The 27,316-nt window shown below is 51.9% G+C and overlaps 11 protein-coding genes across 11 annotated transcripts; 7 read left to right on the forward strand and 4 right to left on the reverse strand.

The window, feature by feature from the left end:
- Positions 1-1,780: 1,780 nt before the first annotated feature.
- On the reverse strand, positions 1,781-2,536 carry VTN31DRAFT_4515 (uncharacterized protein; the record flags this gene model as incomplete). The annotated part of the gene is made up of 1 exon (XM_069404912.1): positions 1,781-2,536. One exon carries the CDS (start codon positions 2,534-2,536, stop codon positions 1,781-1,783), a length of 756 nt encoding a protein of 251 aa, XP_069260028.1.
- Positions 2,537-3,795: 1,259 nt separating this feature from the next.
- On the forward strand, positions 3,796-4,465 carry VTN31DRAFT_4516 (uncharacterized protein; the record flags this gene model as incomplete). The annotated part of the gene is made up of 2 exons (XM_069404913.1): positions 3,796-4,334; positions 4,390-4,465. 2 exons carry the CDS (start codon positions 3,796-3,798, stop codon positions 4,463-4,465), a joined length of 615 nt encoding a protein of 204 aa, XP_069260029.1.
- A 203-nt stretch (positions 4,466-4,668) lies between these two features.
- On the reverse strand, positions 4,669-8,073 carry VTN31DRAFT_4517 (uncharacterized protein; the record flags this gene model as incomplete). The annotated part of the gene is made up of 1 exon (XM_069404914.1): positions 4,669-8,073. One exon carries the CDS (start codon positions 8,071-8,073, stop codon positions 4,669-4,671), a length of 3,405 nt encoding a protein of 1,134 aa, XP_069260030.1.
- Positions 8,074-11,894: 3,821 nt separating this feature from the next.
- VTN31DRAFT_4518 (uncharacterized protein) lies at positions 11,895-12,353 on the forward strand (the record flags this gene model as incomplete). The annotated part of the gene is made up of 2 exons (XM_069404915.1): positions 11,895-12,175; positions 12,239-12,353. The coding sequence occupies 2 exons, from the start codon at positions 11,895-11,897 to the stop codon at positions 12,351-12,353; spliced, it is 396 nt and encodes a 131-aa protein (XP_069260031.1).
- Positions 12,354-12,528: 175 nt separating this feature from the next.
- On the forward strand, positions 12,529-13,383 carry VTN31DRAFT_4519 (uncharacterized protein; the record flags this gene model as incomplete). Its single annotated transcript, XM_069404916.1, has 3 exons — positions 12,529-12,703; positions 12,776-12,911; positions 12,969-13,383. The coding sequence occupies 3 exons, from the start codon at positions 12,529-12,531 to the stop codon at positions 13,381-13,383; spliced, it is 726 nt and encodes a 241-aa protein (XP_069260032.1).
- Positions 13,384-15,805: 2,422 nt separating this feature from the next.
- VTN31DRAFT_4520 (uncharacterized protein) lies at positions 15,806-17,892 on the reverse strand (the record flags this gene model as incomplete). The annotated part of the gene is made up of 3 exons (XM_069404918.1): positions 15,806-15,853; positions 15,918-17,696; positions 17,776-17,892. The coding sequence occupies 3 exons, from the start codon at positions 17,890-17,892 to the stop codon at positions 15,806-15,808; spliced, it is 1,944 nt and encodes a 647-aa protein (XP_069260033.1).
- Positions 17,893-18,645: 753 nt separating this feature from the next.
- On the reverse strand, positions 18,646-19,555 carry VTN31DRAFT_4521 (uncharacterized protein; the record flags this gene model as incomplete). The annotated part of the gene is made up of 5 exons (XM_069404919.1): positions 18,646-18,990; positions 19,060-19,251; positions 19,307-19,333; positions 19,397-19,416; positions 19,486-19,555. The coding sequence occupies 5 exons, from the start codon at positions 19,553-19,555 to the stop codon at positions 18,646-18,648; spliced, it is 654 nt and encodes a 217-aa protein (XP_069260034.1).
- A 373-nt stretch (positions 19,556-19,928) lies between these two features.
- Positions 19,929-22,165, forward strand: VTN31DRAFT_4522 (uncharacterized protein; the record flags this gene model as incomplete). Its single annotated transcript, XM_069404920.1, has 3 exons — positions 19,929-20,136; positions 20,199-21,937; positions 21,992-22,165. 3 exons carry the CDS (start codon positions 19,929-19,931, stop codon positions 22,163-22,165), a joined length of 2,121 nt encoding a protein of 706 aa, XP_069260035.1.
- Positions 22,166-22,665: 500 nt separating this feature from the next.
- On the forward strand, positions 22,666-24,398 carry VTN31DRAFT_4523 (uncharacterized protein; the record flags this gene model as incomplete). Its single annotated transcript, XM_069404921.1, has 3 exons — positions 22,666-22,761; positions 22,844-22,975; positions 23,031-24,398. 3 exons carry the CDS (start codon positions 22,666-22,668, stop codon positions 24,396-24,398), a joined length of 1,596 nt encoding a protein of 531 aa, XP_069260036.1.
- A 337-nt stretch (positions 24,399-24,735) lies between these two features.
- VTN31DRAFT_4524 (uncharacterized protein) lies at positions 24,736-26,452 on the forward strand (the record flags this gene model as incomplete). The annotated part of the gene is made up of 3 exons (XM_069404922.1): positions 24,736-25,364; positions 25,418-26,201; positions 26,255-26,452. 3 exons carry the CDS (start codon positions 24,736-24,738, stop codon positions 26,450-26,452), a joined length of 1,611 nt encoding a protein of 536 aa, XP_069260037.1.
- A 220-nt stretch (positions 26,453-26,672) lies between these two features.
- VTN31DRAFT_4525 (uncharacterized protein) lies at positions 26,673-27,240 on the forward strand (the record flags this gene model as incomplete). Its single annotated transcript, XM_069404923.1, has 4 exons — positions 26,673-26,813; positions 26,863-26,920; positions 27,016-27,098; positions 27,157-27,240. 4 exons carry the CDS (start codon positions 26,673-26,675, stop codon positions 27,238-27,240), a joined length of 366 nt encoding a protein of 121 aa, XP_069260038.1.
- Between the last annotated feature and the right edge of the window lie 76 nt (positions 27,241-27,316).

Raw genomic sequence — 27,316 nt, forward strand, 5'->3', positions numbered from 1 at the left:
TATGTCTGTCCCACGCCATGCTGCATTGTGCTCCCCCCCTAACAGCTGAGTAGTTTACCTGCCCTCGGCTGAGGTGCCACTGTGACTGGGCAAACCGTGACGACGACGAGCAGTCTGATGGCCTGGACACCGGCTTGTCCACTGTACCCCGCAGACGCGGAGAGTATTTCCATCGTCCACCGGTGCTAGCGCCGTATGACCGTGTCCCTGGCCTTGACATCCTATCGTATACATATCTGTACGGCGAGAACGGCGAGAGCGAGTATTGCGATCAGTGCCGATTCTGTTCTCAGCAGGGCAGATGGTGCGGCAGACGGCCGGTATCACAGAGTATCAAAATCCCAAAACAGGTGCATCGGAGTGCCTCGGAGAAGGAATCTGGCTTTGAGAAGCAATTCAAGTCGTTCAATGCTACCTGGGTGCAGGAGCCGCTGATTGTCAATGCGGCGCATGTTTCCGATGAGAACTCGGATCCTAGGGAGCCGTTTCAGCCTGCAGTATTTGTAGGTTTCCGTTCTCGAACCACGCAGAATGTACATCCAACACTAACGTGGTCAGTCAAATACCTTAACGCCGACTCCAAGTCTTGTAACAAATCGTCAAAAGGATGACCGGATTGGATCTTCGGAAAGTCTTCGGCGGCCCTGTCCCGTGTCCCAGGCTCCGGCTACAAACTGCGCGCGATTGAAGTGGTACCGAGATGCTCGGCTGCCCTACAACGAGCACTGGGTGATCGAAGAGGGCTCTCTGGTCATCAGTGTCCACCCTTCGTTTACCGACTTGAACCAGGATGTCGTCCAAGAGGACGAGTTTCAGCTCAGACACGGCGAAGTATTCGTTGTCTGTCGCCTGTACGCCGACATGTGGGCTCTCTGCGCCCGGCTTCGGCTGTCAGAAGCGATCAGTCCAGCAGGATGCGTTAACATTGTGAAGGACGGGTTGGAAAACATAAAATTTCTTCCTCTCTGCGCAGTTACCTTGGCAGCCAATTTCGGCGCGTTCGAACGCCGCTGGGTCACCTATCGAAAGCGGTATCCTCAGTCAAAATTCTTCCCAGGAGGAGGGTTTTGCATTACCCCTCCGAAGCGTAGCCACAGCCTGGAAGCGAGTCGGCAACTCCGTCAACCCAGTGGGGAGCATGTGCTGTCTGTTCCACGGTTGGTGTTCGATGTCTGTAAAGTTCACAACCGCGTTCCTGCTGGCATCGCATATGCACCCTATGATAGTATCGACACACTGCCGACGCCTCCGAGTGTGCCGGATTCCCGGAGTACATGGGGAGGTAAAACATTGAAGAGATTCTGGAAGAAACTCGTTTCGAATGAGCCGTCGACTCTGCGGGGGTGTCTGCCTCGCAGTCCCGAGGATTCGGCATTGCAGGAGATCAGCTACATGCAAACTGAATTGTCATTGTATCAACAAGAGTTGGACATGGAGAAGAAACAGTCTCTGAAGAAGCCGAGGGAGCTAAAAAGTGGAGTGAAACCGCGGCGAAGTATACGCAATTTGTTCTTTGGATCGACCCAGAAGAAAGAAGTGACTCTGTGTTCAGACACATTGACAGAGGAGAGTGTATGCGAAGAGAAGACTGCCATGGACAGCTTTTGATTATCAAACATTATAAAGCTCAGAATCAACACAGTCTAATCGGCATGATGTCCCTTTGAACTGAACTGAATCACCTGGCACGTAGGCCAATCGACGGACACAGTTCATCCACAGGCGACATTTCGTAGCAACAGGACAAATGAGAAATTCACAGAACCATCAAAGACACATCTCATTTCTTCGCACTGAACCAACCACTCACGCAGCCGAGCATACCCTTGCGTCGAGGCTTCTGTTGGAGCTGAGTCCGCGGCCGACATTCCACCAACGCTTCATCGAGAGAAACTTCATCTTCGTCAATGAACAGAGCTTCGGCATCGAATTCAAAGTCCCGCGCGACATCATGCCAGTCGGTAAAAGAAGCGGGGCTGGTACTGTCGGAATGACACGCAGATTCCTTCTCCACCACGTCCTCCCGAGAGGCGTTGGAGTAATAATGGACCCTCTGCTCTGGCTGCTCCACTAAAGGCGAGGTCGGGATGGTGATCTTCGCCACTGTCGTCTCCGTTGCATGCTCCCCTTGAGCGGATAGTACGGTGCGTGAAGCGGCAGTCGGACGACGAATCCTCGGCCTAGGGACCTGTGGTGGAAAGAGACGCGTCGGTGCGGTGTAAGGCAATGAAGGGAACTCGAGAGGAGGCTCGTCCATGTCCTGGAGATACGACTGGTAGGTCCGACGGCGACGAGGAATGCGGCTTTCTTGCTGGTGCAGCGAAGAGACATCATTCGGATGCTGCTTGTTCATGGTACTGGTCGCCGTTGCGGGGGCAGCGATCTCCTGTTTCTTACTCACCATCCTCTCCTCGTCCTCGGTATCGCTGCACTCGACGACCATGGAAGATGGGGATGAGGACAGCAAGCGCGAGGAGGGGGGAGATGGGCGAGGGTAGGGCGAGATGTAGGGAACTGAGTCGTCTGTAGGCGGCATTCTGCTTTGAAAGGACGACAGAGTAGATGAGATAGTGGTTATCTCTGCGTGAAACATAGTGTTGGTGTCAAGATAGAAATGTCTGAGCCATGAAAGGTCCAAGATGAACAAGATAGATGAGGGAAAGTTTTGTGAGAGACAATCGTGATGTGAAGAACAGAAACCGCACAAAATTCCCCTCAGAATCACGAGTATTGGCGGGTAGAGAAAGTATAATGTCCGAGTTGGGTGTCTCGCGGGGATGACAGTCATAGACAATTTGAGATAATGGGTAAAGTTTGCCTGGGCGTTTGGTGTGGCCCCGGCAGCTGTTCTCCCTAGCGGAAGATAGACGGACGATGTTGTCGGAAGCAAGAGCTTCAAAACTGTTCAAAGTTTTTCGAGCCTTTCTAAATCATCGGACGTAGATGCTGAGTCGTGATTTTATGTTGAAGTTTGTTCTTCCTGACAGTGAATGGTCATAGATGTAGGCTTAGGGTAAAGATAGGTTAGCCCTAATTGTCACGGACGGCGGTGACGTCTTAGGCTCTGACGTGAATTCAAAGCGTACATATACAACATGATGTTTCAGTGAAGATCGTCAAGGAAAATTCTCTAGGCTGAAACACTCGCAACAAAGTTCTCTGATGTAAGAGCTCCGAGTACTTGTTGATTTCAGGAAGCATCAGAATTTGGGCTGGGGCTTTGATCTTAAGGTGGAGAAAACCTACTAAGGTACCTGACGTCCATGTGGCTGCTGGTTACTACTTTCATAGTGACTCGAATGGTAGTCTGAGTAGTATGTCGACTCATTTGCTGATGTGAAGCAGTCGACACCGAACTGTGTTCATGATAGAGGAAACAAGTGATTCGTAGGCTAAGCTCAACTCATAGTCCAGTGCCACTACATACATGATAAATGCCGTGAGGTAAAATTCATCCATCAAGCAGCTGTTATATACAACTGGAAACTGCTGGTAGCCTACAGCGCTGCGCCTCAATACCGACTCCCTCCTTCGAGTTGACTAGACTGTCATCGTGACTCCTAGGGTCGACGAATTGCAAGTCGGCGATGGTTAGTATTTACACTACATGCTGTGTAGCGTGTCATTCGTTCCACAACGTCAACGTCAATTCCAAGTCTCAGAGAAGATGTGATTCTTCCATGATAATGACTTATGCGAAAAGAAACGAAGCTCCTATATAACGCTGGAAAATCTCAAAGCATTGAACGTCAAACATAACTTCTCAGTTCTCCTTGCTAAAGCTAGGTCTACAAAATGGCCAACCAAACAGCGACGAAAGGGTCCGGGACTCAGAATCCAGTTCCCGAAACATTCGACACTCCCAAAGCCGGCGCCACTACAAAGGCCCAAACCGACTTTGAGTGGTTCTACGACGAAGCAGTACCCGAGTCTATATCTCACACTGGCAGCCACTCAAAGGGAACAATCAAGTTGAAGCTCAGAATCAAGTCGTTGGTGCTTTTGACGCATCTCGAGAACGGCGTCAAGGCGAACGTCTACCTCGAGACCAAGAACCGCCTCCATATCAAAGGGTTCAAGCCTCAGGGCACCGACTGGGAAGATGACAAGCAACTCGTCGAAGCCGGTAAGGAGGTGTATGTTTGGTGCACCTCCCCTGACCAACCGCTGTGCAAAAACGAAAGAAGAAGCGGCTTGCCTCGAGGTGACTCCTTCATTCAGATCAACGACATCGCCGTTCCCAGGCCAGAAATGAACTGTTTGTACCTCGTCAAAGGAAGGATCAAGTTCTGGAATCTTGCAGATGAACTGCCCTTACCTTCCTTTGGAATCATGTATGAACTTAGCAAGCTACCCCCGTTTTTTGCGAGATGACGGAGGAGTTTCCAGATCGCTTGCGTTGGAAGTTCACCCGGCCGGAAACTTGAGCTCCTGCGGTCCTTCACAGCTGCTGATGTACGGATAGTCGGTCTTAGTGTACCCCTCTAGTCTATTCAACAAAGTAGTGGAGGATGTCCCGCCCATATGGCATCACTTCTATACTCGTAGCTGGGCGACTTTATAATCAGGCAGAGCCACGAAAGAGCGACGAGACAGTACGGAGAATGCAACTAAGGGGTATCTCAGCTAATAATACAACGAGTACGGCAACGAAAGTTAACAGAGAAATCACATCCAAAGCACCCATCGAACACCCCTTACAAACCCCTTGCCAATCCCTCTGACTACCTTGAAGATCATCACCAGTAGCCAAACCCACCACATGATTCCTACCAACGTCCATTCAAGCAATACAAAACCCACACGTCGCAAGAAGCGCACCCGCCGGTTTCTTTTGCGGAGTCCTTTGTCCAAAGCGTCGCTCAGCTGTTTGATAGCAAGGGTGCTGGTGGTGTTGAGCTGCGTGCCCAGCGTTTCGGCGTCCTTGGCAGCAGCCCGCACCCGTGGGTTGAGGGATTTATTGATCATGGTTTCCAGTGCGTCGATATCTCGCTGCAGTGGCGTGAAATGTGAGTCTGTAAGTGAGGAAAGAGATTTGTTCAGATTTGTCTTGGCTGCTTCGAACTGGTCGAGGAAGTTGTGCGCCGCATAGTCGAATGCATTGATTTGCGGCAACTGAGGGACAGGTGTATGCAGGTCTGGTATGTCATTGGTGACTATCCTGGGTGGCAGGCTTCGTGCTTCGGTCGCTCGATTCGTGATCGCCCAGGCCTTGATCCCGGATGACAGGAGGAGGGCTCTGCACCGTTGGATCTCGTGTTTATCGAACAAGTTGGTATTCGCCGAGATAGAAATGCTTTGTTCAGACAGATTCAAATCACACGTTGAATGGTTCAATGAGGGTCGCTTTAATGCGATTGCACCTTTGTGGGGTACATCGGAGCCTTTGACTTGGCTGGGCCCCGGCATCGCAGACTCATCGACATCGAGCTTTTTGCTGCTCGACTGCGGAAGTGCACTTTCGATGCTGGTGCTCCTACCCTCGGTGTGAGGAGCGTCATAGAGAGGAGAAACATGAGAGCGATCGTCCACTTGCCGACGGTCTTCGGACATCTCATGCCCCAATCTCTCCTCAGTTGAACCAAACTTCAGCATCTGCATCGTTGTTGAATCAAAGGGCACTGGCCTGGTAAACCTCCTGCCCGGTTTTGACGAACTAGTGCGCGATTCCGCGTCAGACACCGTTTGCTCGCGTCGCAAACGAATCTTCTTGCCAACCCCGGCGTCAACGTCCGCCTTTTCCTCGTCGGAGTCGTGGCGGTCCGATACCACGCTGGACGCATAGGAAGGCTGTCTGGAATGCCCACCTGTCTCTTTCCTCCATATGAAATCACCGACTTTGGATACCTCGCTGCCCACAATCTCCGCAATCCTAGTGTTTCTTAATAGCCCGCGGAGTTTTGACTCAGTTTGACTAGGCTGTTGTGGAGAAGACTCCTCTGAGGCTAATCCTGCCGGTAATGGACTTGGCTCTAAGGCCCGCCCATGATCGCTGTCCCTCGATTCCGGCGTCGGTCGTGTACGCAGGTGGCCCGTTTCTGGCCAACTCTCCTCAACCGCCTGGAAGTGTTCCAACGGGTTGTGGAGTTTTCCCTTGGCTCGTTCTTGAAGAGACCCAATGACTCGTGGAAGTCGCTTCCGAGGAGAGGGCGACCGGCTAGATGGCGGTGACAAATTGGCAGTGATACTGGGAAATATTGGACCCTGCATGGGAGAACTTGGGGCCGTGCTATCGATGTCCACAGAGAGATTCATATCTTCCCTCCCAAGTATGCTTGGAGTGGGTGACACCAGAACGTTTCCTGAATCCGTGTTGCCGGAAACCACAGACCCCGGTACATCCACGCCAGATTTTGCTTGAGGAAGAAGAGGTCCCAGGGTATCGGGCATTCCACCAGCATGAATGGCAGCTTCCAGTCTGTTAGTGAGCCGTCTTTCCCAATCGGTCTGCCGCGACCTCCCGCGAGAAGCTTCGCTATCGGTACTCGAGCAGCTGGACAAGCTCGGTGAACGGATCCACCGATGGCTGCGGTCTCTTCCGCTTGAGCTGCTTGGGCTCTGGTGCATGTGGAGGGCACTCCGTAACTTCCGTCTGTGGCGGGATCTGGTAGAACTGCCTTCATGGCTTGCATGGCCAGATACTCGGACCGGAGTCGGTGCCAGTTTTCCATCCGATGATACATATGTTTCGAGCCCAGCGACCTGCCTGGCGGGAGTCTGTTGTTCATTGTTGACCATATTGATACCAACATGCTGCAGCTTTGTAGGATCGGGATATAATTTGTTCCCATCTCTGTCGACAATCTTGCTCTTGTTGTGATCCTGCTCGAGCCATGCAGCGTCGGCCAGGAGTTCGCTAGGCGAAATGGACCATTCGAATCGCGGTCTCTGAGGCTTCGGTCCAGAACCTCCAGTTTGTTTTGCTGCTAATGATGGGGATGCGCCAACGTTTCCATCATTGTCCGTGTTTGTCCTATCTCGCCGTGGATCTTTGAATGGTGGAAGTTTAAGACATTGATCAGGATTATACCCGTCCCTATGTCCGTGTATATGCTCGACAGAGTTCAGCCACTCTTGAACCTTGGCCACATTCCCCCATCCTTCCGTCTCAACGTCGAGGTGAAGTCTCTCTCGAAAACGCACTCTTCTGTTGCGGATGGCCTGCAGAGGATTGTACACTCGACCAGTTTGCCTACTAGCTGACGTAGAATCCATATGTGCATGGCGAAGGGGGGGCAGGTATGAAAGGAGCCTCAAATATAGAGAAAACAGTTCAAAGTGCTGTCGAGCCTTTTCAGCCCTGGCAAGGGTAGCCTCTGAGAACTCGCGGGGAATCTTCCAATCCCGCTCGATCTGATCCGGCAATAATGATGGGACTGCACTTCCATCTTCTGAATCGTTTCGCTTGTCCACCCCAATGCGCGGCGACGCATTTTCCAGATGCCGACGGTTGGAAGGGCCCAAGGGACCAGCAAGTCCCTGAAGATCGTCCGATGCATGGTCAACGCCTCTTCGCCGGTATTCGCTCAAATACATGGCCAGTTTCAATATCCCAGTGTCTACTTCTCCAGCAGATGAACTCGTACCACGAGGGCCCGAATCACTCGCCGTTCCTTCGATGGACCGGTGACCGACCTCATCTGTCATGGGGGCATCCGTTGTGGTCCTTGGGGACGAATTCCCGACGGAAGACTTTCGCCACTCCTGGATTGGAGCTGCAGCAGACCGGCGCTTCGTCCCGATATCTCTAACCCCAGCTCCGCGCTTCGCTGCCCTTCTGGATGACAGAGGAGACGAGTCCAGCAAGAAACTACCAGACGTCACTCTCCTCGGTTTGGTCTTTGTCTTCGATGCGCCGCTACCCTCAGATTGCCCGAGAACCCTCTGTTCTATCTGCCTAATTCTCATCGCATCGTTGTCAGTCATCGTTGCGTCTATTTGCGAGCTGGCGCTCCTTGTACTGCCCGCACGGCTCGGGTTCACCGCGTGACCGGTCGATGGAGGTGATCGGTGATGATCATCAAAAGAGGGTGAATGACTAGAACGGAACACATCATGGCGGTGGTTCGGCATCGGCGTGGGATAGTACTGGTAGTACTATCTATTGAGGTTGGTGCAATGTGGTCTGTATGCTTATGTCGGACTCGATGACAGGGTCATTGCCTGAGCGGCCACGCAAGCGTATCATCGGTGCACTTCAAGACAGTTAGACTAATCTGCGTCCGAGATCATAGAATCCTGAAGATGGCGGTTCTTCCTTATGCCCTGAATCCAAGCGACACAGCTCAGTCATGGAGTTGAGATACCGAGGTCCTTGATCAAACAAGGCAAACTTATCAAACAACAAACACCAAACGTGTAACTCGTGTAACTCGTGTATTGTGTAGGTTATCCGCCGTAGAGTTATTGCGTTAGTTACTTCGCATTTCCGTAATGTAACTTGATTTCCGACGGCGCCTCTATCCGTACAGTAAGAGATTTCCACGCACATACTCAGTACTCCGTACGCAATACGCAGATTCCCGAAAGCGAATCCCTAAATACGTATTAAGTTAATAATTCATTATTCATTTGAAGTCTGAAGAAAGGTAACCAACTGAGCCAAGCGCAGCCTGAGGCAGAGGCTCCGAGTCTGTGGCTCTGTGCCAACTTGCCAAGTCAGCCAACATAATATGAACGTGAGAATCCAGCTTCTTATTGGCTGATGGATTGGAAGCAACTACGAGTACGGAGTACAATTCGCCTTAAGTGGCGCAACTGGAAGTCGTAATTACACACTCCGTAAATGTACAGATCTTCAATATTAAGGGTTTCCCTCGGTGTACAAGTACGCTCGTCTGCACGTATAGGCCTACCAGTTATGAACGCCGCAGCCCCTGGTTCAATTCCCAGCTCAAGAACTTCAAATCAACTTCTTTGGCAGGCGCCATCTCGAACGGGACTGCACTGAAGTGGCGTACAACACCGCCAATCTTTGAATTCAAATACCAATCAATGTAGTAGGCCTATTGTAAGTGCCACCAGTTGAGATCTGAGGGTCGCGTGCCCCATATAGTTGCAAATTAACAGAAAGAGATTGGGATGAGAACAGGAGTGAGTTGAGGAGTTGAGAAGGTTTGTGATGAATGGCTACAACAGAGTATCTCACATTCCAAGTACCAGTGCCTGATTTGCTGCGTATGCTATTTAGACACACCTTCATCCACCAGGAAGGAGAATCAACCGAGGAGTCAGCGTTCATGACCATCATGATAGCACCATAGTGCCCCTTTATTGAATAAACAGCACGAAGCATATTGAAAATACTAAAGATGGATTGAGCTCCCAGAGGAGACATTTCGGAGCACACGTCAATTGCCAACTCTTTTGTCCGCAGTTTCACTGGAAATATGTCCTCACCAGGCGATAGTATGGTGTTCCGCAGCCGCAAGACAGTGGAAAATCAATGTTCTTCATGAACAAGTCTTGCAACTGTTGTACATCAGCCAAAACGTTGTCGTTGGCACGATCTTGGATTGTAGTATCTACTGCGCAAACCTTCAAGGGAACATTTGACCATGTTATGTTCGGAGTATTAGTACTAGTCATCATCATCGCCGGTTGCGAGGGCTGCTGTGCCTGACACTCCAGGATCTGGAATGACGTCTGATGTGCTTGCCATCTCAGCGGCTAAACGACTGGCCGAACTCGACCACATAGTAATTACTATCCGAGATGATCACGACTTGAAAGGCTGCTATTAAATGCTACCGTGGCGCCACACCCACGTGGTGCGTCAGAAAACCTATTTTCATATAGCCTATCTAAGGGTTTAGGGTTAGGGTATAGGTATTGGTCCCAGCCACAAAACACCTACTCGTACATACGCCAGTGATGTCACTGATCTCCTGATGATAGCCTCATAGGTATTGTTGAGCATCAGCGTCGTACTTACTACACAGGGAACAATCTCGGAAAAATCTTGACGCCGTTAAGATGCAGTACTTTCTCGTCTATTTAAAGGAAGGACTCCTATCTTGGTCACTGCCGAGGCTATGCGAGTAATGAAGCAACGGTTGTCGGGTGAGGACTCCGTGAAACCAACAAACGCACATGCTTTATAACAGGCCTACCGGTCTGGAATGGTGTCGACAGAATTATAGTTCTCCGTTCACCCGCAAAATCAAGAGATGCAAGGTGTCGGGACCTTGGAAACCTCCGTACGAATCGTACCCATCCATCAATAGAGTACAGAGAGAGTCTACTCCGTACTGCGTACACTATTTTAGTAGTAGTAGTCACGATTACCATTTAGTGTCTGTAACCCAGAACATGGACACGCTCAGCTGCAAGCCTCTTGTTCCTTATTACTGAAGCATCGTGCGTGCCGCTGAACAATTCGTCCGACCCGAAGTTCCCGCACTGGCTGCGCATGGCATTGCGTGAAGGTACCTATGCACAGTGGAGTGCTAACATTATTACATATATATTGGGGGCCAGAATATGGATCGGTTCTAAATTTCTAACCTACAGTACCAAGTTAACAACATGGGGATCAACTCCAGCACTTCGGCCATGGGATCAGGGGCATTGTCCGGGGTAAGTTCTACCGAGGAATCCGAGATCTTAGGACCTACATTTCCAAGGAGCATTCGGGAGAAGCCTACGAGACCATTGAGCCAGTCTGAAGAACTGCTCTCGAGAAAGACAAAGGCAGTACTACAAGGGAGCACGAGTACAGTAATCGTCGACCTCAAACATTTAGTTTAGGCTAATTCTGACGCAAATAATACTTCTTATCGCTCGGCACATCCAATAAGGATATCTGGGACACACAATCTCCATACGGAGAAGGGTAGGAGCCCCAATACTACGGAGTAATGTTGAAATCTCCACATTTCCGAGTCCCATATGTACGAGTAGTACTCCGTACAGGCTCTGGACGTTGACGTGCGGGGGCCGTAGGGTTCAGGCCTTCGGGGAAAGGCAACGCTCCGACGTTACTGACCCAACTTCGGTGGCTGATAGCGACGTGATTGGGCGTCGTCACTCGTCATCAGCGTGGATCAAGGATAAAGTTGAAACTTAGATAAATTTAAAACTTAGGTTAACCGTAAGTCAACGTTATCATGGATGTCAGACGGCGAGAAAGTCTGTTAATCCTCAGCTGTCGGTCTGACCCGGCGATCCGACTTCAACACTCAAAGTCCAGTAGGCCTAATAGTAATTGCACCTTATATGTACTAGTACAGACTACGGAGTACTCCGTACTCCCCCAACAACTCACCCAAAGAGCAATCATTTGCTTGTCCCAAAGCAACTCTCCAGTATAACTGGTCAGAAGGGTTGGGCTTTTCATGTTTGAACCAACATCTGAACCAACATCTGCCGCTGGTCAAGCAGCCATTACAGGTGCTCTCAATGAGGGAGACTTAATCGCCTCGACAATGCTCATTGAGATCAACAATGGACATCGACGAAAGACAGTCCGTATACGGTTCCAAGTATGGAGTATGGTGATCTTCGACCAACTACATGCCCTGCTTGCACAGGGCCCGGAAGTGCAGACCGCAGAGGAGCAACAACCTTAGGTATTAACCTACCCAGGTAGGTAGTAGGTATGTACATTTCAGATCGCCGCTAACCTAAATCAATAGCCAACATAACGCACGCTCTACTTACTCATGGGTAACTACTTAACCTAAATGTTGTTTCGAAACTTTAAAGTCGGTCATCGGACAGCCTGCTGATCAAGATGTTCGTTGTCAAGCCTCAAGGACTTGCAGACTGTTGGATCTCTTTAAATATGAACACCGTATGAACCAACTCAGAATGTTTTTTTTGAACTCTTCTTGTTCCACTTCTTTTGCCTATCCAACTCTTCTACATGGAATGAGATAACGATCGGAGGAAAGATGCGAATGCTCTGGGTTTTGCTCACAACCTGCCTGGCCATTGCCAGAGCAGCTCCTCCTGGAGACCCGGACTCAAGCCCTAATCTTCTCAGACTGCCCCCCTCCATGATCAATGATACCATTCGGGAAAAGATTCTAAAGTCCTGCGACGATCCAATCCTCGACACCATTAATGAGTCTCCAGAAACGGTCTGGGATGAACTAGGATGTTACTACCTGCACGGGGCCTTGGATTGGTCCTGGTATTCGAATCAGAGCCAAACTCCGTACTCATACGTCGAGTAAGGAACCCGCTTGCTTCAACTGAGGTGTAGTGTGTTCGCTAACAGAAGATCGACTTGCAGATACGTTTCGGATAAGATGCACGGCCCAGAAAATATGAGGTGCTACCAGATAGACAATGATGCTTGCAATTCACCGACTGTCCAGTGCCATGACACTGACTTTGCCTGCGGGTAAGATGGCACACACAATGAGCATTGTAGTATCGCGCTGAAAGAGGATGCAAGGTACTTGCTTCTCAACTCGTTCTCAAACATCCACAAAGTAAGTGCTTCCCTCGTTCCTCTCAAATCTGATCCTCCAAAGGGTCCTTTCTATCCACGTATGCGATGTTGCTGACACTATTCATCAGATGTATCATCGTGGCTATGAGACTGTTCAACTTGCTCATGACAGGATTCAAGACGATATTCCGACCTTCGTTGATATCTTTGCCCCAGAACTTGAAGTGTTCGACGCCCTGGGAGATCTCCTGATCCCGCTAATCACTTTGGGTCTTTTCGGAATTGGGTCCTTTGCCAAAATAGGTGAGTTGCACGATCGCCAGCGAATCAAGAACTCATCCAAGATAAGCAGATTCTGATGTTCTATGACTGTAGGACTGGATACGATAAAGGACAATATCGAGGATGCTGCGAAGAAAGCAAAGTGGGAAAAGAGGTTTCCCCATATCGAGAATGGGATAGCACTCTCTGCCGGTATGGCTATGCCTTACGGACTGATTCACCTCCCTGAGTAAGTTGATGCTCTCACAGTATATCTTTTGGAGTGGTCTGCTAACCTGCTGATCAGAAAAGCATCGGGAGACGCAACGGATGCCTTGGTATTTAGTATACTAGGCACTGTCTATGATCATTTCTTGGGCATGCAGATGAACCATACCAGAGACCTTTTTAGTGGAAGCACTCAGAGTCTGCAAGCGTTGTGGAGAATGGTCGATCGCGGAGCCTTTATCCGTTACGACGGAGGGAAAGCTGATCTGGGCGAGTATCACAACGAGGTCAGGAAAATGTTCTTCGCGGCTTTGATTCCGAAAGTTTGGGAGGTCGCTCCCCAGTTCCGGGATGGCAAGGAGAAAAAGTTCAGCACACCATTCTTCATGTACGAAACCCCTTTACTTCCGCTGAACTTCTCTCGAACAAGACAAATATTGAATTCACTTGTACAGGGCCACCGGAAAAGATTGCGGCAGCGAGTGGGACTATAGACTGAGCGCATATGGCGACCAAGAGGACTTTCCTGAAATCTGCTATGAGGGCAAGCAATGGCATATTATGGTTGTCCGCTTGAGACGCGACTCGGGCTATCTTGACCATTCCCGCATTCAATCGTGGAAACCCGGGGTATTATCCGTACCAGGAATAAATGAACTCACGTCCGAGAAGGGTTACATGGGCGTCCGTGCGGTCGACATGCTTGCGAGTGCTTATGGTGGTTACAAGAAAGGAGGTGAGAAACAGTTTTGGGCGCCGGATCAGAGCGAGTTTTCGAAGATCATTACAAGTGATGGATCCAAATACACCATTCATTATACAGAAGGCGTGCGTGGACCTGGTCTGGTTCAGATGCAAGTGTGTCCGGACCCGGAGAAGACTCTAGAAAGCATTTACAATAGTGCTTCTGATCCTGGATTAGCGGACAATAGGGAATGGCCCTGTGGCATTTGAGCAAGTGGATTCTTCTATGCACTATCAAATCAATCCTTTTGTCTTTATTTTTTTTCATCATCATCGCCGGTTGCGAGGGCTGCTGTGCCTGACACTCCAGGATCTGGAATGACGTCTGATGTGCTTGCCATCTCAGCGGCTAAACGACTGGCCGAACTCGACCACATAGTAATTACTATCCGAGATGATCACGACTTGAAAGGCTGCTATTAAATGCTACCGTGGCGCCACACCCACGTGGTGCGTCAGAAAACCTATTTTCATATAGCCTATCTAAGGGTTTAGGGTTAGGGTATAGGTATTGGTCCCAGCCACAAAACACCTACTCGTACATACGCCAGTGATGTCACTGATCTCCTGATGATAGCCTCATAGGTATTGTTGAGCATCAGCGTCGTACTTACTACACAGGGAACAATCTCGGAAAAATCTTGACGCCGTTAAGATGCAGTACTTTCTCGTCTATTTAAAGGAAGGACTCCTATCTTGGTCACTGCCGAGGCTATGCGAGTAATGAAGCAACGGTTGTCGGGTGAGGACTCCGTGAAACCAACAAACGCACATGCTTTATAACAGGCCTACCGGTCTGGAATGGTGTCGACAGAATTATAGTTCTCCGTTCACCCGCAAAATCAAGAGATGCAAGGTGTCGGGACCTTGGAAACCTCCGTACGAATCGTACCCATCCATCAATAGAGTACAGAGAGAGTCTACTCCGTACTGCGTACACTATTTTAGTAGTAGTAGTCACGATTACCATTTAGTGTCTGTAACCCAGAACATGGACACGCTCAGCTGCAAGCCTCTTGTTCCTTATTACTGAAGCATCGTGCGTGCCGCTGAACAATTCGTCCGACCCGAAGTTCTGAGGGACAGGTGTATGCAGGTCTGGTATGTCATTGGTGACTATCCTGGGTGGCAGGCTTCGTGCTTCGGTCGCTCGATTCGTGATCGCCCATTTTGTTCTATTTGTTTTTTTTTTTTTTTTTGTTTTTTTTTTTTTTTTTTTTTTTTTTTTTTTTTTATTTTTCTTTAATGGAACCAAACCTCCGGCAAGTTACGTCGAATTTTGACTCACATGAGTGCCGGTAACGATGAAAAGACGCTCGGTAGCCTAGGGTACTATGTAGGCGATCGGTAGCCCTAGCCCAGATCGTGTCAAATGGGAGATGCTTGGATCATCCCCGTCAAAAATACCACAACGTTTAGCATTTGTGACTAGAAGACTCAGATAAAGAAAAAAGTACAAGTTATCTATCTGTCATACTACTGTGGACTCGTCGATCCATCGTGAGTCCCTTGCCCCTCGAATGATACCCTAACCCAGCCATTGTTCGATACCGCAGCCTAACCCTAACCCTAACTATAATGCAATCCTCGGGCAACTCTGGCAATCCCCACTGGGCTCCAGAGCAGGTCGATGACATGGACAGTGGCTTACGCTTGGCAATTCACTAGCTTCCCTGACAAACAGGATTGTAGCAACTGCGGAGGCAGCCTACGCCGCCGAGGTAACGCTGTCGGGCTTGTCTTTTGTACCCTCGACGGTCCTAAAGAGGGTCACGCAGAGTACATCTCTAAGAATGCATGTCAGATATGTACTACTGAGCATGTCGAAGCCGAGCAGATGACTGTGATGTATCCACCTTGACCTCCATCGAGCATTGGGGGTCCCGGAGTAGAGCTCGCTTTGTAGAATACCTAGACATTAGGAACCAGCTGTTCTTGCAGGACGCAGACCGAGTTGGATACAGAAGCCTACTACAGCTCCCAAGTTAAATCAAAATCTCGATTCAAAATGTGACGGCAAGACAGTCAAGCCCGTCGGCCTGATCTATCGCACATGATTCTACTCATACAAACAAAGGAAAACACCATCAAGAAGCATCTTGTCTATGAAACATCTTTTAGGGTTACAGATGTGTGCTCTGAGTCGTATTCGATCTCAAGACAAAGACACCGTTAGGACTGAACTCGCAGGCACTGTAGTCGCGCTTCGGTCTCAATGACCTGCGGTGAAAGTTAGTAATCCAACGTGTGTTGCCAAACGGTGGTTGCCAGGGCGTTTTCTCACCTCAATTGCCTGTTTGACCTCGAGCACTCGACGCACGTCCGCCAACCAGTCCTTGCTCAGAATCTTAGCCCATCCCTGAAGGCTGTTCATCTCTCGAGCGGCAGCGTCCAGGTTGCCCTCCTCCAGGAGATTCTCCGTCCGCACGAGGATGCTCTCCACATCGTCGCCGTCGGCCGCGACATCCTTCTTGAACATGACCTTATTCAAGACCACGCTGGCAGCATGGCTCGCAATGCCCGCGTCCTCCGGCAGCAGACTCGCCTTGCGGACCTCGTTTGCAACGCGACGGAAGCGGTCAATGATCTGCGCATTGGTAGGGATCCCACGCTGGTAGGCCGAAGGGTTGATCGACGCGATGGCCGCAGACACCACGGGGTTGTCGGCCGCCAGCTCTTTGACGGCGATGAGTTCCCGGACAAATGGTCGGGGGCCGTCGGCGCTCTCGAGCACCGTTCGGACGGCGTCGATGGCCACCTGCAGCTGCTGCGTCTTCAAGTTGCTGTCAATGACCTCGCTCCATTCACTCGTGAGCTTTTCCAGCTCCTGAACGTTGGCGGTTAGCTCATTGATCTTGCCCAGTCGTCCCGCGCGCTCCCGCTCAACGAGGTCATGCACATCCAGCAGAAACTTGCGGTTCAACTCAATGGCCTGCTCCACCAGCTGGTTCTTGAGACGCTGCTCAGCCAACTCCTTCTCTCGCTCCAGCTCCACCTTGAGCTTCTCCTGATAGGCACGTGAAAGTCGCTCGTGCTCTGTCTCAAACTCTTGCTGGTATTGAAGGATCTCAGCCGCGCGTGCTTCATCGATGCGCCGGATCATTTCTCGCGCGGATTTGTCGAATTCTTCGTGTGCCTTCTTGATTTCATCTTCGGCCTGCCGCTGAGCATCAGCTCGTAGCGCGGTGATCTTCTTGCCAATACTTTCAATCTCGCTACGAGCCTTAGCGACGCCATCTGCATGCTTGTCGCCCGTACCATCAGCGCTGATCACCTTGACAATGTCATTGAACACTCGGGCCAACTCCTGGACGACAGGATCCTCCTCGTCCTTAACATCCACCAGTTCGAGAGCGCTTGCCGGAGTAGACGCTGGCTGTTTCGGCTCCTCTTTAGGAGTCTCCTGCTTAGGAGCTTCCTGGGGAGTAGGCTTTGGCGCCTCCTTTTTCTCTTGCTGCCTGGACGCGCGGTCCTCCTTCATCTTCACCACTTTTTCGGACTTGGAGTGTGGTTCCGTTGCACTGTTATGGGGGCCCTTCTTGGTCAGATCGCTCCCAGTGGTTTCCTCCTCTTCAGCAACCCTCGAGGACAGGCCACTCTTGCCAGGGATGGTGACTCGTTGGGCTTCCTGCCTCTCCTTGGCGGGCGCATGGTGGCGAGTGGCATTTGGGAAGCGACGGTAGAAATCCCGCTCTTCGAAATAGAGCACGACTTCCTCGCCATACGGAACATACTCCGTGAAGAAGTCATGGAAGTTGTCGAATTTCAGCGCCAGGTACACGCCACCGCTGTAGGCCAACCCAGAGCCAAGGAACAAGTAGAGCAAGAAACGTCTGAAGCGACCCGACTTGCGCGGACGCGGCGGAGGAGCAGCGACGTTACCCGGATTATCGGCCGGTTGTTTCGGAGGCGGCTCTATCGAGGATCGGGGGGAAGTCTGGGCCTGGTTTTGCGGTGTCGGCGATGCATTGGGGGCGTTCTCCGGGGGAACGGATGACTGGGATGACGGCGACGCAGGCGTTGCGCTTGTCGGAGGAGGGATCTTGGAGTCCGCGAATGTTCTCTAAAAACAATTGCAAGACTATATTAGCACGGAACAAGCGGCCAGGGGCAATCCGGTCTCGACAAGAGGAGGGCCATACGCGGTGCACGGGGATGCGACTGGTGGCCAAAGGGACTGCCAGCAATTGCGCCGTAGCTCGTTGGCGCAGTGCCGAAGAGAGCCGATACGGGCTCGACGCAATTGAGTAGCGCAGCATGGCGGAGCTGCCCTACAAGAGCGGATTAGGAGTGGTGGATGGGGTTTGGCGAAGATTTTTCTGATGACAAGCTCCAAAATGACGGAACGAGGTCGGAGCACTAGGCCTACTAGGATCTCTCCACGATTGCGGCCCGAATCGGCTCGACACGCCGATTTTTTTCGTTCGTCACTTTGACTTGAACAATCCTGCAAATTGGACTCCAGTAACTTTCTAATTACTACTGATTCAAACAAGCGATGAGCCGAACGATAGCGTCTCAGCAATTATTGCTGTGTTGGCCTACAGCTTCAATGAATCTAAGCAAATCACACGACGCTTATGGAACCCCAGGTGCAATAATACTAGCACTGACGAGAAGACAAAAAAGAATAATGCTCAAATAGCGCACAACATGATTCCCAACAAACGACGACGCCAGACGAGTCAACCAGGACATCACATTAGAGACAAGGGCATATCGAGTCAATTGCTGCGTAATGGAGGAAAACCCTCGTGTAGCCACCGGGAAGACCTGACCCATGACACAAGGCAGCAAGGAAATATACGAGAAAGCGAATTAAGTCAACGTATGCAAGCGCAACCCATCCATCCGAGCGAAACCCGAAGAAGAGAAAACACACTGCCAGATCGGCGCATGGCGACTAGGAGGAAGTCAGATCCTGTAGACGACGACATCCTGCCATTCCGTAGCTTACAGTAACGTTGTATCGAGGGAAGAAGAGCAACAGTCAAACAAGAGAGAAAGCAGCTCTAACAGTTGCAGTTCCCAGCCTGGGTGCCGGCGGCTTCCGGTCGCAAATCCACTCCCGGGCGCGGGTTGGCGCGAAGGCTTCGCGGCCCTGCCTGGTCCAAGGGCAGCTTCTTCGCGATGGCCGTGAAGAGTTCTTGCACGTTAGTGGCCGTCTTGGCAGATGTCTCGAAGAAGAGTAAACCGGCCTCGCGAGCGTATGCTTCGGCGTCCGCAGTGGCGATCGCACGCTTGTCCGGGTTCTCTGTCACCAGGTCCAACTTGTTTCCGGCCAGAGCAATGATGATATTCTCGTTGGCCTGGCGCTGCAGTTCCTTCACCCATGACTTGGCCTTATCGAGCGACGCCTAAACAAACCGAGTCAGCAAGACGTCTGGCGGATCGGCTCGATAAGCTCGCAGACAGGACAAGCATACCGCATGTGTAATATCGTAGACCACAACGGCGCAGTTCGCGTTCCGGTAGTACATGGGAGCCAGAGACTTGTATCGTTCTTGGCCGGCCGTATCCCAGATCTCGAACTTCACCGTGGTATTCTCGTCCAGGGAAATCGTCTGCGTGAGGAAAGCGGCTCCGATCGTCGACTCCCGGTAGTCATCGAACTGGTCCTGTATGGCTGTTAGACCCGGTGTCTGGCGCTGGGTGCGGACGGCGACGACTCACTTTAACGAATCGCAACACCAACGAACTCTGGTGAGGCGTCGTCAGCACAGGCGCTCTGAGTTAGGTCAAATCCCTCGCTTCTTCGCTCACCTTTCCGACGGCCGACTCTCCTACACAAAGCAGCTCAGTTAGTCGCAAGCCAGGCACTAGATAGGGATCATCATCGGGGAGTGGCTCACCAAGCAACACCAGCTTAAACTGGGCAAACCTCGCCCCCGGGCGGCCTCCAACGGATGCTCTGGCGGCCATGATCGCACGATGTGTCTCTCTTGGAAGGAGTAGAATCAATCAAATCAATCAAAGAGGGAGTGACGTTATCCAGGTGAGCGTTGGAGGGACGTATTGGATGCAGGATAAGAGGCTAGGTGAGGATCAACAGGCGACCTGGTGGAATTTTGCTGCCTGAGGCAGTAAATCAACTGCGCCGAGCCAGATCACTCGTTCCGCCATTAGAGCTCAATCCAGAGCGCCTTTGAGGTGACTAACCGGCAAATCCCTGCGCTGAGCCACGCCGTTCCCTTCCGCTCGTTTGCTTTCTTTTTTGCTCGCCGTCCGTCATGCGCTGAGTCGCTAGTATCCGATTGTGTGCTGCGAGTCCGCCCGTCCTCTCGTTTCTTCCGCCATGGCGCCTCCTTTGCTCCCGTTCAGGGACATCAACCTGCACTCTTCACCGTCCCATTACGCTTTCACGTCCCCCTCCTCGCCGGATGCGCCGATTTTGGTGGTCGAGCGCCCATCGGGCCATCTGCGTCTCAGCGATGGCCCGCTGCTGGGAACCAAGCGTGTGTCCAGCATCGCAGGGATTCTGGGAATCATTAAGCTCAAACTTGGTACGACCTCATATTCTCGGGGACGTGTTGTTGTGCAGAAAACTGACAGCGAGTTCTTTCAGACAAGTATATCATTGTCATCACCAAGGCAGAGCCAATGGGTCGTCTCCGCGGTCATATGGTCTATCGGGTTGCGGCGACTGAGTTCCTGCCTCTTCGCGAGCGTCCGTTGCGCGACTCCGACGAGGATGCGTATCTGGGGCTTCTGAAGGATTTCCTCCGGACAGGGCCCATGTACTTTTCATACTCGCTGGACCTGACCAACAGTTTTCAGAGGCAATCTCAGAGTGATCCCACTCTCCCGCTCTGGAAACGAGCCGACGATCGCTTTTTCTGGAATCGGTTTATCCAGTCGGATCTCATTGATTTGCGTTCGGGAACCCAGGACTCTCAGGGAACTCGCTACGCGCCGCAAGTGGGCGTGGATCCCTACATTCTACCCGTGATCTTCGGCATGCTTCGTATCACGCCAGCTAGGGTGCGGTCGACATCATTTACGTTCGCCTTGATCACGCGGAGATCAAGATACCGTGGCGGCACAAGATACTTTTCCCGCGGCATCGACGAGACCGGCCACGTGTCGAATTACAATGAGACGGAGCAGATCATCATCCTCAATGACGCGACGGGTGGTCTGACCGGGTTGGCCAGTGACCAGTCCTTTAACCGTAGCAAGGTAGATTCCTCTCGTCGCGATCTACAAGTGATGTCGTTTGTGCAGACCCGGGGCAGCGTACCGGTATTCTGGGCGGAGGTCAACAATCTGCGGTACACTCCACGGTTGCAGGTTCGATCGCCGGAGATTGCGGTCAACGCCGCACGGAAGCATTTCGCGGAACAGATCCGAATCTACGGTGAAAATTATCTGGTCAACCTCGTGAACCATAAAGGGCGGGAGGAGCGAGTGAAGAGGGCTTATGAGCAGCTGGTTCGCATTCTCATCACCTCTCCTGCGGAGACCTCAGAGGCGGACACGCCGATTACTGAGGAGAAAATACGCACGTTGGATCCAGAGGAGAGGAAACAGAGTATGGATCGTCTTCACTATATCTACTTTGATTTTCACAACGAAACCAAGGGTCTCCAATGGCATCGCGCCCAGCTTCTCCTCGACCGCCTTGAGGATGGCCTGGCACAAGCACAGTACTTCCGCGGCGTTGAGACCCCTGGAGATCCGAATGGACAGCTGGATGTCCGCACGGTACAAACTGGAGTTGTTCGGACGAATTGCATGGACTGCCTCGACCGAACCAACGTCGTGCAGAGCATGCTTGGACGATGGGCTATCACGCGACAACTGATGGACGTTGGTGTTCTCCGCCCTGGCGAGTCGGCGAGCGATGACCCGGAGTTTGAGCATTTGTTCCGCAACGTATGGGCGGACAATGCCGATGTCGTGTCCCGGGCGTACTCGGGGACCGGAGCGCTAAAGACCGATTTCACGCGAACTGGCGAACGCACACGCGCAGGAATGGTGCAGGACCTGTGCAACTCCATTACTCGCTACGTTCGTAACAACTTCCTGGACGGGCCTCGACAGGACGCGTTCGATTTGTTTCTGGGCACCTATCTCCCTCAGGATTCAGCGCTGGGCAATCTCCTTCTCTTCGTTGATCGTCGCCCGGTCGTGATCCAGGCCGTGCCCTACGTCTTTGCCGCGAGTGTCTTCATGGTTCTAATGGCTCTGTTCACGCGCCGGTCGCCCGACGCCAGCGTCTGGCCAATCCGGTTGTTTATGTTGTTTTGGACCGTCGTGGGAGCTTATTGCTTCCGGTTCATCATTGCTCATGGCATGCTTTATGTTAGTCCACTCCCGTCTCAACCCTCCCACAGCTTCGTTCTAATCGAGATATAGGTGAACTGGCCCAAGCTTAATACCCCAGCTGCTGCCACCGAGGGATACCAGGATGCTCTGATCCACGCACGTTCCGATCCGATCATCGGCAAATGGCTACCGAGAAGACACCATCGCGGTATCAGCAACGTACGCCTGGGCTACTTGGAGGAGGGCAAGAAACGCATAGAGTAATATTTGATTGCTCGCCTCTTCGTTTCCTCCTCGATGCGTTCGCAACTTTCATACCGTTTCGTTCACTGCGGACAGATGCGCCATTGTACTCCCTACGGTACTTTCTTCTTAATGCCGGACGCTGTTCTTAATACCCTATTATTTCAGTTTTCACTGGGTCTTCGAACGGAGCGCGAGTGTGGAATAGACTATTGGCACTGTTTCTATGTAGCATCATCGTCGACGACATTTGAAATCCAAGCTCCAAAGAGGACAAGACTTGCACCTACCTTAAAAAGAAATACATTTATTCAGGCATTTTTTTCTTAAATCGTTAAGTTAGTCACATCTTGGCAACCGTCTGTCGAAGTATCACGTGCTCCTGAAACTGGGGTCCTCAAGGCTCAGGCTCCCCAATCGCCGTCGATGCATGTGAATTGGGGTTTTCTGTTGAATTGAGCGGCGGGCACCCCATTGCCCACACGACGGGCTGGTTGGGGATCAATTGGGAGTTAACTTCCATGAAGCGATCCTGGAGATTCGGTGCCTCTGCACTGAGCCGCCAGGTTCGCAGAGCGTCGACGCAGAACAGCAACCACGCGAGGCGGACCTACGAAGTGCGTGTTTGAACCAACAACAACCTAAGCTTGCTGTCGGGCACTGATAATGATGCATATGCATTTCCATTCTATGTCGTAGGATGCAATTCAAGCGCTCAACTCGCTGCAATCTAACTTCGCCACTGTCGAAGCGATTCGCAAGTCGGGCAGGGTATTGAATCAGCATGCGATCCCGGAGATGATTGAATGGCTCAGGCGGTTGGGATATGAGGTGTGTCTTCTCGTCATCTCACGTCTCAGAGATAGGTCTGACAAGTTGTTTGCAGCCGTCAGATCTCAACCGCCTCAATCCCATTCATATCGCCGGTACCAAAGGCAAAGGCTCCACGTCGGCCTTTGTCTCCTCCATCCTCACGCAGTACACCCGGCCACAATCAGGTTTGGAGTCAGCCGTGGTCCGTAAGGTCGGTCTGTACACATCGCCTCATTTGCGCTTCGTGCGCGAGCGCATCAGGATCAACAATGAGCCGCTGTCGGAAGAGCAGTTTGCAAAATACTTCTTTGAGACGTGGGATCGGTTGGAGGCCTCGGCACGAGCCAAGGGGATGGACCCGTCAAGTCCCGAGTCGAAGCCGGTGTACTTTCGGTTTCTGACACTGATGGCCTTCCATACTTATCTCTGCGAAGGGGTGGATGCGGCCGTGTTTGAGTGCGGTATTGGCGGGGAGTATGACTCGACAAATATCATCGTTAAGCCCGTGGCTTGTGGCATTACCAGTCTCGGAATTGACCATGTGGCTCTCCTCGGCTCGACGATTGAGGAGATTGCTTGGCATAAAGGCGGCATCATCAAGCCAAATGCCAGGGTCTTTACGACGCCCCAGTTGCCGAGTGCCATGGACGTCTTGAGGAAACGGGCTACCGAGAAGGGAACCGAGCTCGTGGTAGCTGAGGGCCATCCCGAGCTGCAAAAAGGAAGCTCGTTGAAATTGGGCCTTGATGGGGATTTTCAATACGCGAACGCAACTGTCGCGGTTGGCCTTGCCGGGGAGGCCCTGAGGCAACTGGGCGCAAAAGACGTCCCGGATGATATCCTGAAAGCGCCTCTACCAGAGAGATTCCGGAGAGGCCTGGAAGAGACGAGGCTGGGCGGGCGGTGCGAAACTCGCCACGAGAGAAATATTTCTTGGTATATCGACGGCGGACATACCATGGAGAGCATTCGTCTGGCCGGAGAATGGTTTGCCTCGCAGCTTGTTGTTAGTACGTGGACCACAAAGCCACGCATCCTCATTTTCAATCAGCAAACCCGCGACAGCGTTGCTCTTGCGCGGGCCCTCTACCAAACGCTAGCCAATGCCCTAGGCAGTAAGAAGCCTTTTACGCATGCCCTCTTCTGCACGAACGTCACGTACAAAGAGGCCGGGTACCGACCGGATCTCGTCAGTTCCAACATCAACGCCTCCGACGTCAAGAAGCTGCGCGTTCAAACGGCCCTAGCAGAGACGTGGAAGGCTATTGACCCCAGCACTGAAGTGCTCGTGAAGGGGACCATTGAGGAGGCGGTTGAGTTTGTCCGTTCGCTTGGCGAACAAGCAAAGATGGGCGACAGCGACACCAAGGTTCTAGTCACGGGGAGTCTGCACCTTGTTGGTGGGTTTCTGGATGTGATCGAGACCAAGCCGGCGGCATGATAGAACGAGCCATGCAGGTGGTGAGCCATCTTACGATGGCCGTGTATATAGGTAGTTTACATGATGTGTTGAAATTAGACATGGACTGCATCTAGATCTTGAAACTGAAGTGCATGTCCTATGTACAATTACATGTCGGTACATACCAGGTATTACGAGTAGTAAACAACGTAGTTACAAAAGCCTCGGCCAAGTCCACCCCACAAATCTCACCGCCTTCTAAATGCAGCAATCGGTGCAAGGGACACCTATTATCATCTTCATGGCAGTCTGGTTGCTCGAACCCCTAACTCACCTGTGCCAAATTCCCCGGACGTATTACTTGACTGTCACGACAATGGCGGAGCCCGAGGACACCAAAGGCAAAGCTCCGGCCGATCCCGAGCAGCAGGGGGCCCCCGCCAATGACCCCGAGGCCGGGGACACGCCCTCCGCAGCCACCGGTGACAACAATGGCAGCAACGATGCGAAGAAAATGTCGGAAAAGGCGCCGCAGACTGCGGGCGAGCAGTCCTCGAGCGATGCGAAATCCGAGAAACGCCTCCCGTCTCAGTTGGTGGACACTCTGTTGCGGATGAACCCCGCACTGTCCCGCGAACTGGCGGGCATGGACAAGGACAAGGCGGCGGAGGCTCTGCAGAAGATGGACATTTCGCAGCTGTTGACGGGCATGTCGCTGGGGAAGAAGAACAAAAAGGACATGGCGTCGTACAAGTTCTGGCAGACGCAGCCAGTGCCGCGGTTCGATGACAAGCCCGAGGAATTGGAAGAGGGCCCGATCAAGATGATCAACCCGGAGGAGGTGCAGAAGGAGCCATACCCGCTGCTCGAGGGCTTCGAGTGGTCGACGCTGGATCTACAAGACGAGAAGCAGGTTGCGGAACTGTATGATCTGCTGTCGAACCATTACGTTGAGGATGACAATGCCATGTTCCGGTTCAAGTACTCGCGATCGTTCTTGAATTGGTATGTCTCTGACTCGGTAGCGAACAGCTCCGCAAGGCTCATTTGATGTTTAGGGCTCTCACATCTCCTGGATGGCAGAAGGAATGGCACGTTGGCGTGCGCGCTAGCAAGTCTGGTAAGCTGGTGGCTTCCATCTGCGGCGTGCCGAGCGAGATCCGCGTGCGCGGCCGCAAGCTCCGGGTAATCGAGATCAACTTTTTGTGCATTCACAAGAAGCTGCGGTCGAAGCGACTCGCGCCAGTTCTCATCAGGGAGATTACGCGACGCTGCTACCTGCGCGGCATCTATCAGGCGATCTACACGGTTGGCGTGGTGCTGCCGACGCCAGTGACTTCATGCCGGTACTACCATCGTGCTCTTGACTGGCTGAAGCTGTATGAGGTCGGCTTCTCGCATCTCCCACCGGGTTCGACCAAGGCGCGACAAATCACCCGGAACCACCTGCCCAACCAGACGGCGACGCCGGGTCTGCGGCCTCTCGAGGAGCGCGACCTGGACGCGACCTACGACCTGCTGGAGAGGTACCTGCGACGATTTGACATCAACCCTGCTTTCACCAAAGAAGAGATCGACCATTGGCTGCTGCATCGACCAGAGCGCTCGCCGGAGCAGGTTGTGTGGTCCTACGTCGTCGAAGACCCAGAAACGCATCGCATCACGGACTTTGTCTCCTTTTACAGCTTAACCTCGTCAGTACTTGGGAATCAGAAGCACATTGAGATTCGTGCTGCCTACCTGTACTACTATGCGACGGAGACCGCGTTTGCGGAGAAGGAGAAGGGGCTAAAGGAGCGGCTGCAAATGCTGATCAACGATGCATTGATTGAAGCTAAAAAGGTACACACAGTCTCCTTTCTGAGATTTGTATCTGACATACTGATGACCGACAGGCGCGCTTTGATGTGTTTAATGCCCTCACGTTGCAGGACAACCCGCTCTTCCTGGAGCAGCTCAAGTTCGGGGCCGGTGATGGCCAGCTGCACTACTATCTTTTCAACTACCGCACGCCGCATGTGGCCGGAGGAGTCAATGAGAGGAATCAGCCGGACGAGAAGAAGAGGGGCGGCATGGGGGTGGTTTTGCTGTAGATACTACCACATACGATGTTGATGCTCCCCACCCCTTGAGAATACAGTACCTGCCTAGATTGAAAGCCAAAAATGTGGCCTTGTTCACCGCCTGATTCTGCCATCGATCTTATCAGATGAGATCATCATCCCCAAGTCACTTTGAAGCTTTCAGCGTTGTAACCGTTTCTATCCATGACATTCTTGAACTCTGCGACGTGAATTAGAACCCACATTTGAGATGCTACGCCTCCAACGAACGCGCCATCTCTTTGCCACACTATCCGATGCATCATCAAGAACATCACAATCATCATCATCGTCGACATCGACGAGCACGCGAAAGCGAAGATTCGACAAGCCGACGTTGACACTCGACCAAGTACGTTGCCGAATCTCATTCGAGAAGGCTGGTGGCTCATTAAATATAGTTTATCCAACGCCGACGGGTCCTTGGCCTCTGGCGAGAGATTGTCCGAGATATATACCGTTCGTTTCCCTTACCACCCATATTTATCCTCGACGTGACCGGAAACAAGGATGAAGCAGTGAGGCTGATGGTTGCGTGCTGTGATTGTTTATAGGGATACCTAAGTCGACGACCCGTACAGAGTTACTGGACTATGCAAGGACGGAGTTCAAGCGCAATAAGAACGTCCAGGATGCTGTATGTAGCTTGTGGTGAGTTGATAACGCCGGGCGGGTGCTGACAAGTAGCTTGATAGACGCAGATCCGCTATCTGCTTTCGACCGGCAGGTCCGAGTACGAGGGTATGAAGCGGTATATCGATCAACTGGCCATGTCTTGACCCTGAGAATCTTCGCATAATTGAGCTGGGAATGAGATACCATTAACTAATACAATATACATTAAACACAATACGA

The sequence above is a fragment of the Thermomyces dupontii genome, assembly GCF_041956625.1.
Source record: "Thermomyces dupontii strain NRRL 2155 unplaced genomic scaffold VTN31scaffold_4, whole genome shotgun sequence".
NCBI lineage: Eukaryota > Fungi > Ascomycota > Eurotiomycetes > Eurotiales > Trichocomaceae > Thermomyces > Thermomyces dupontii.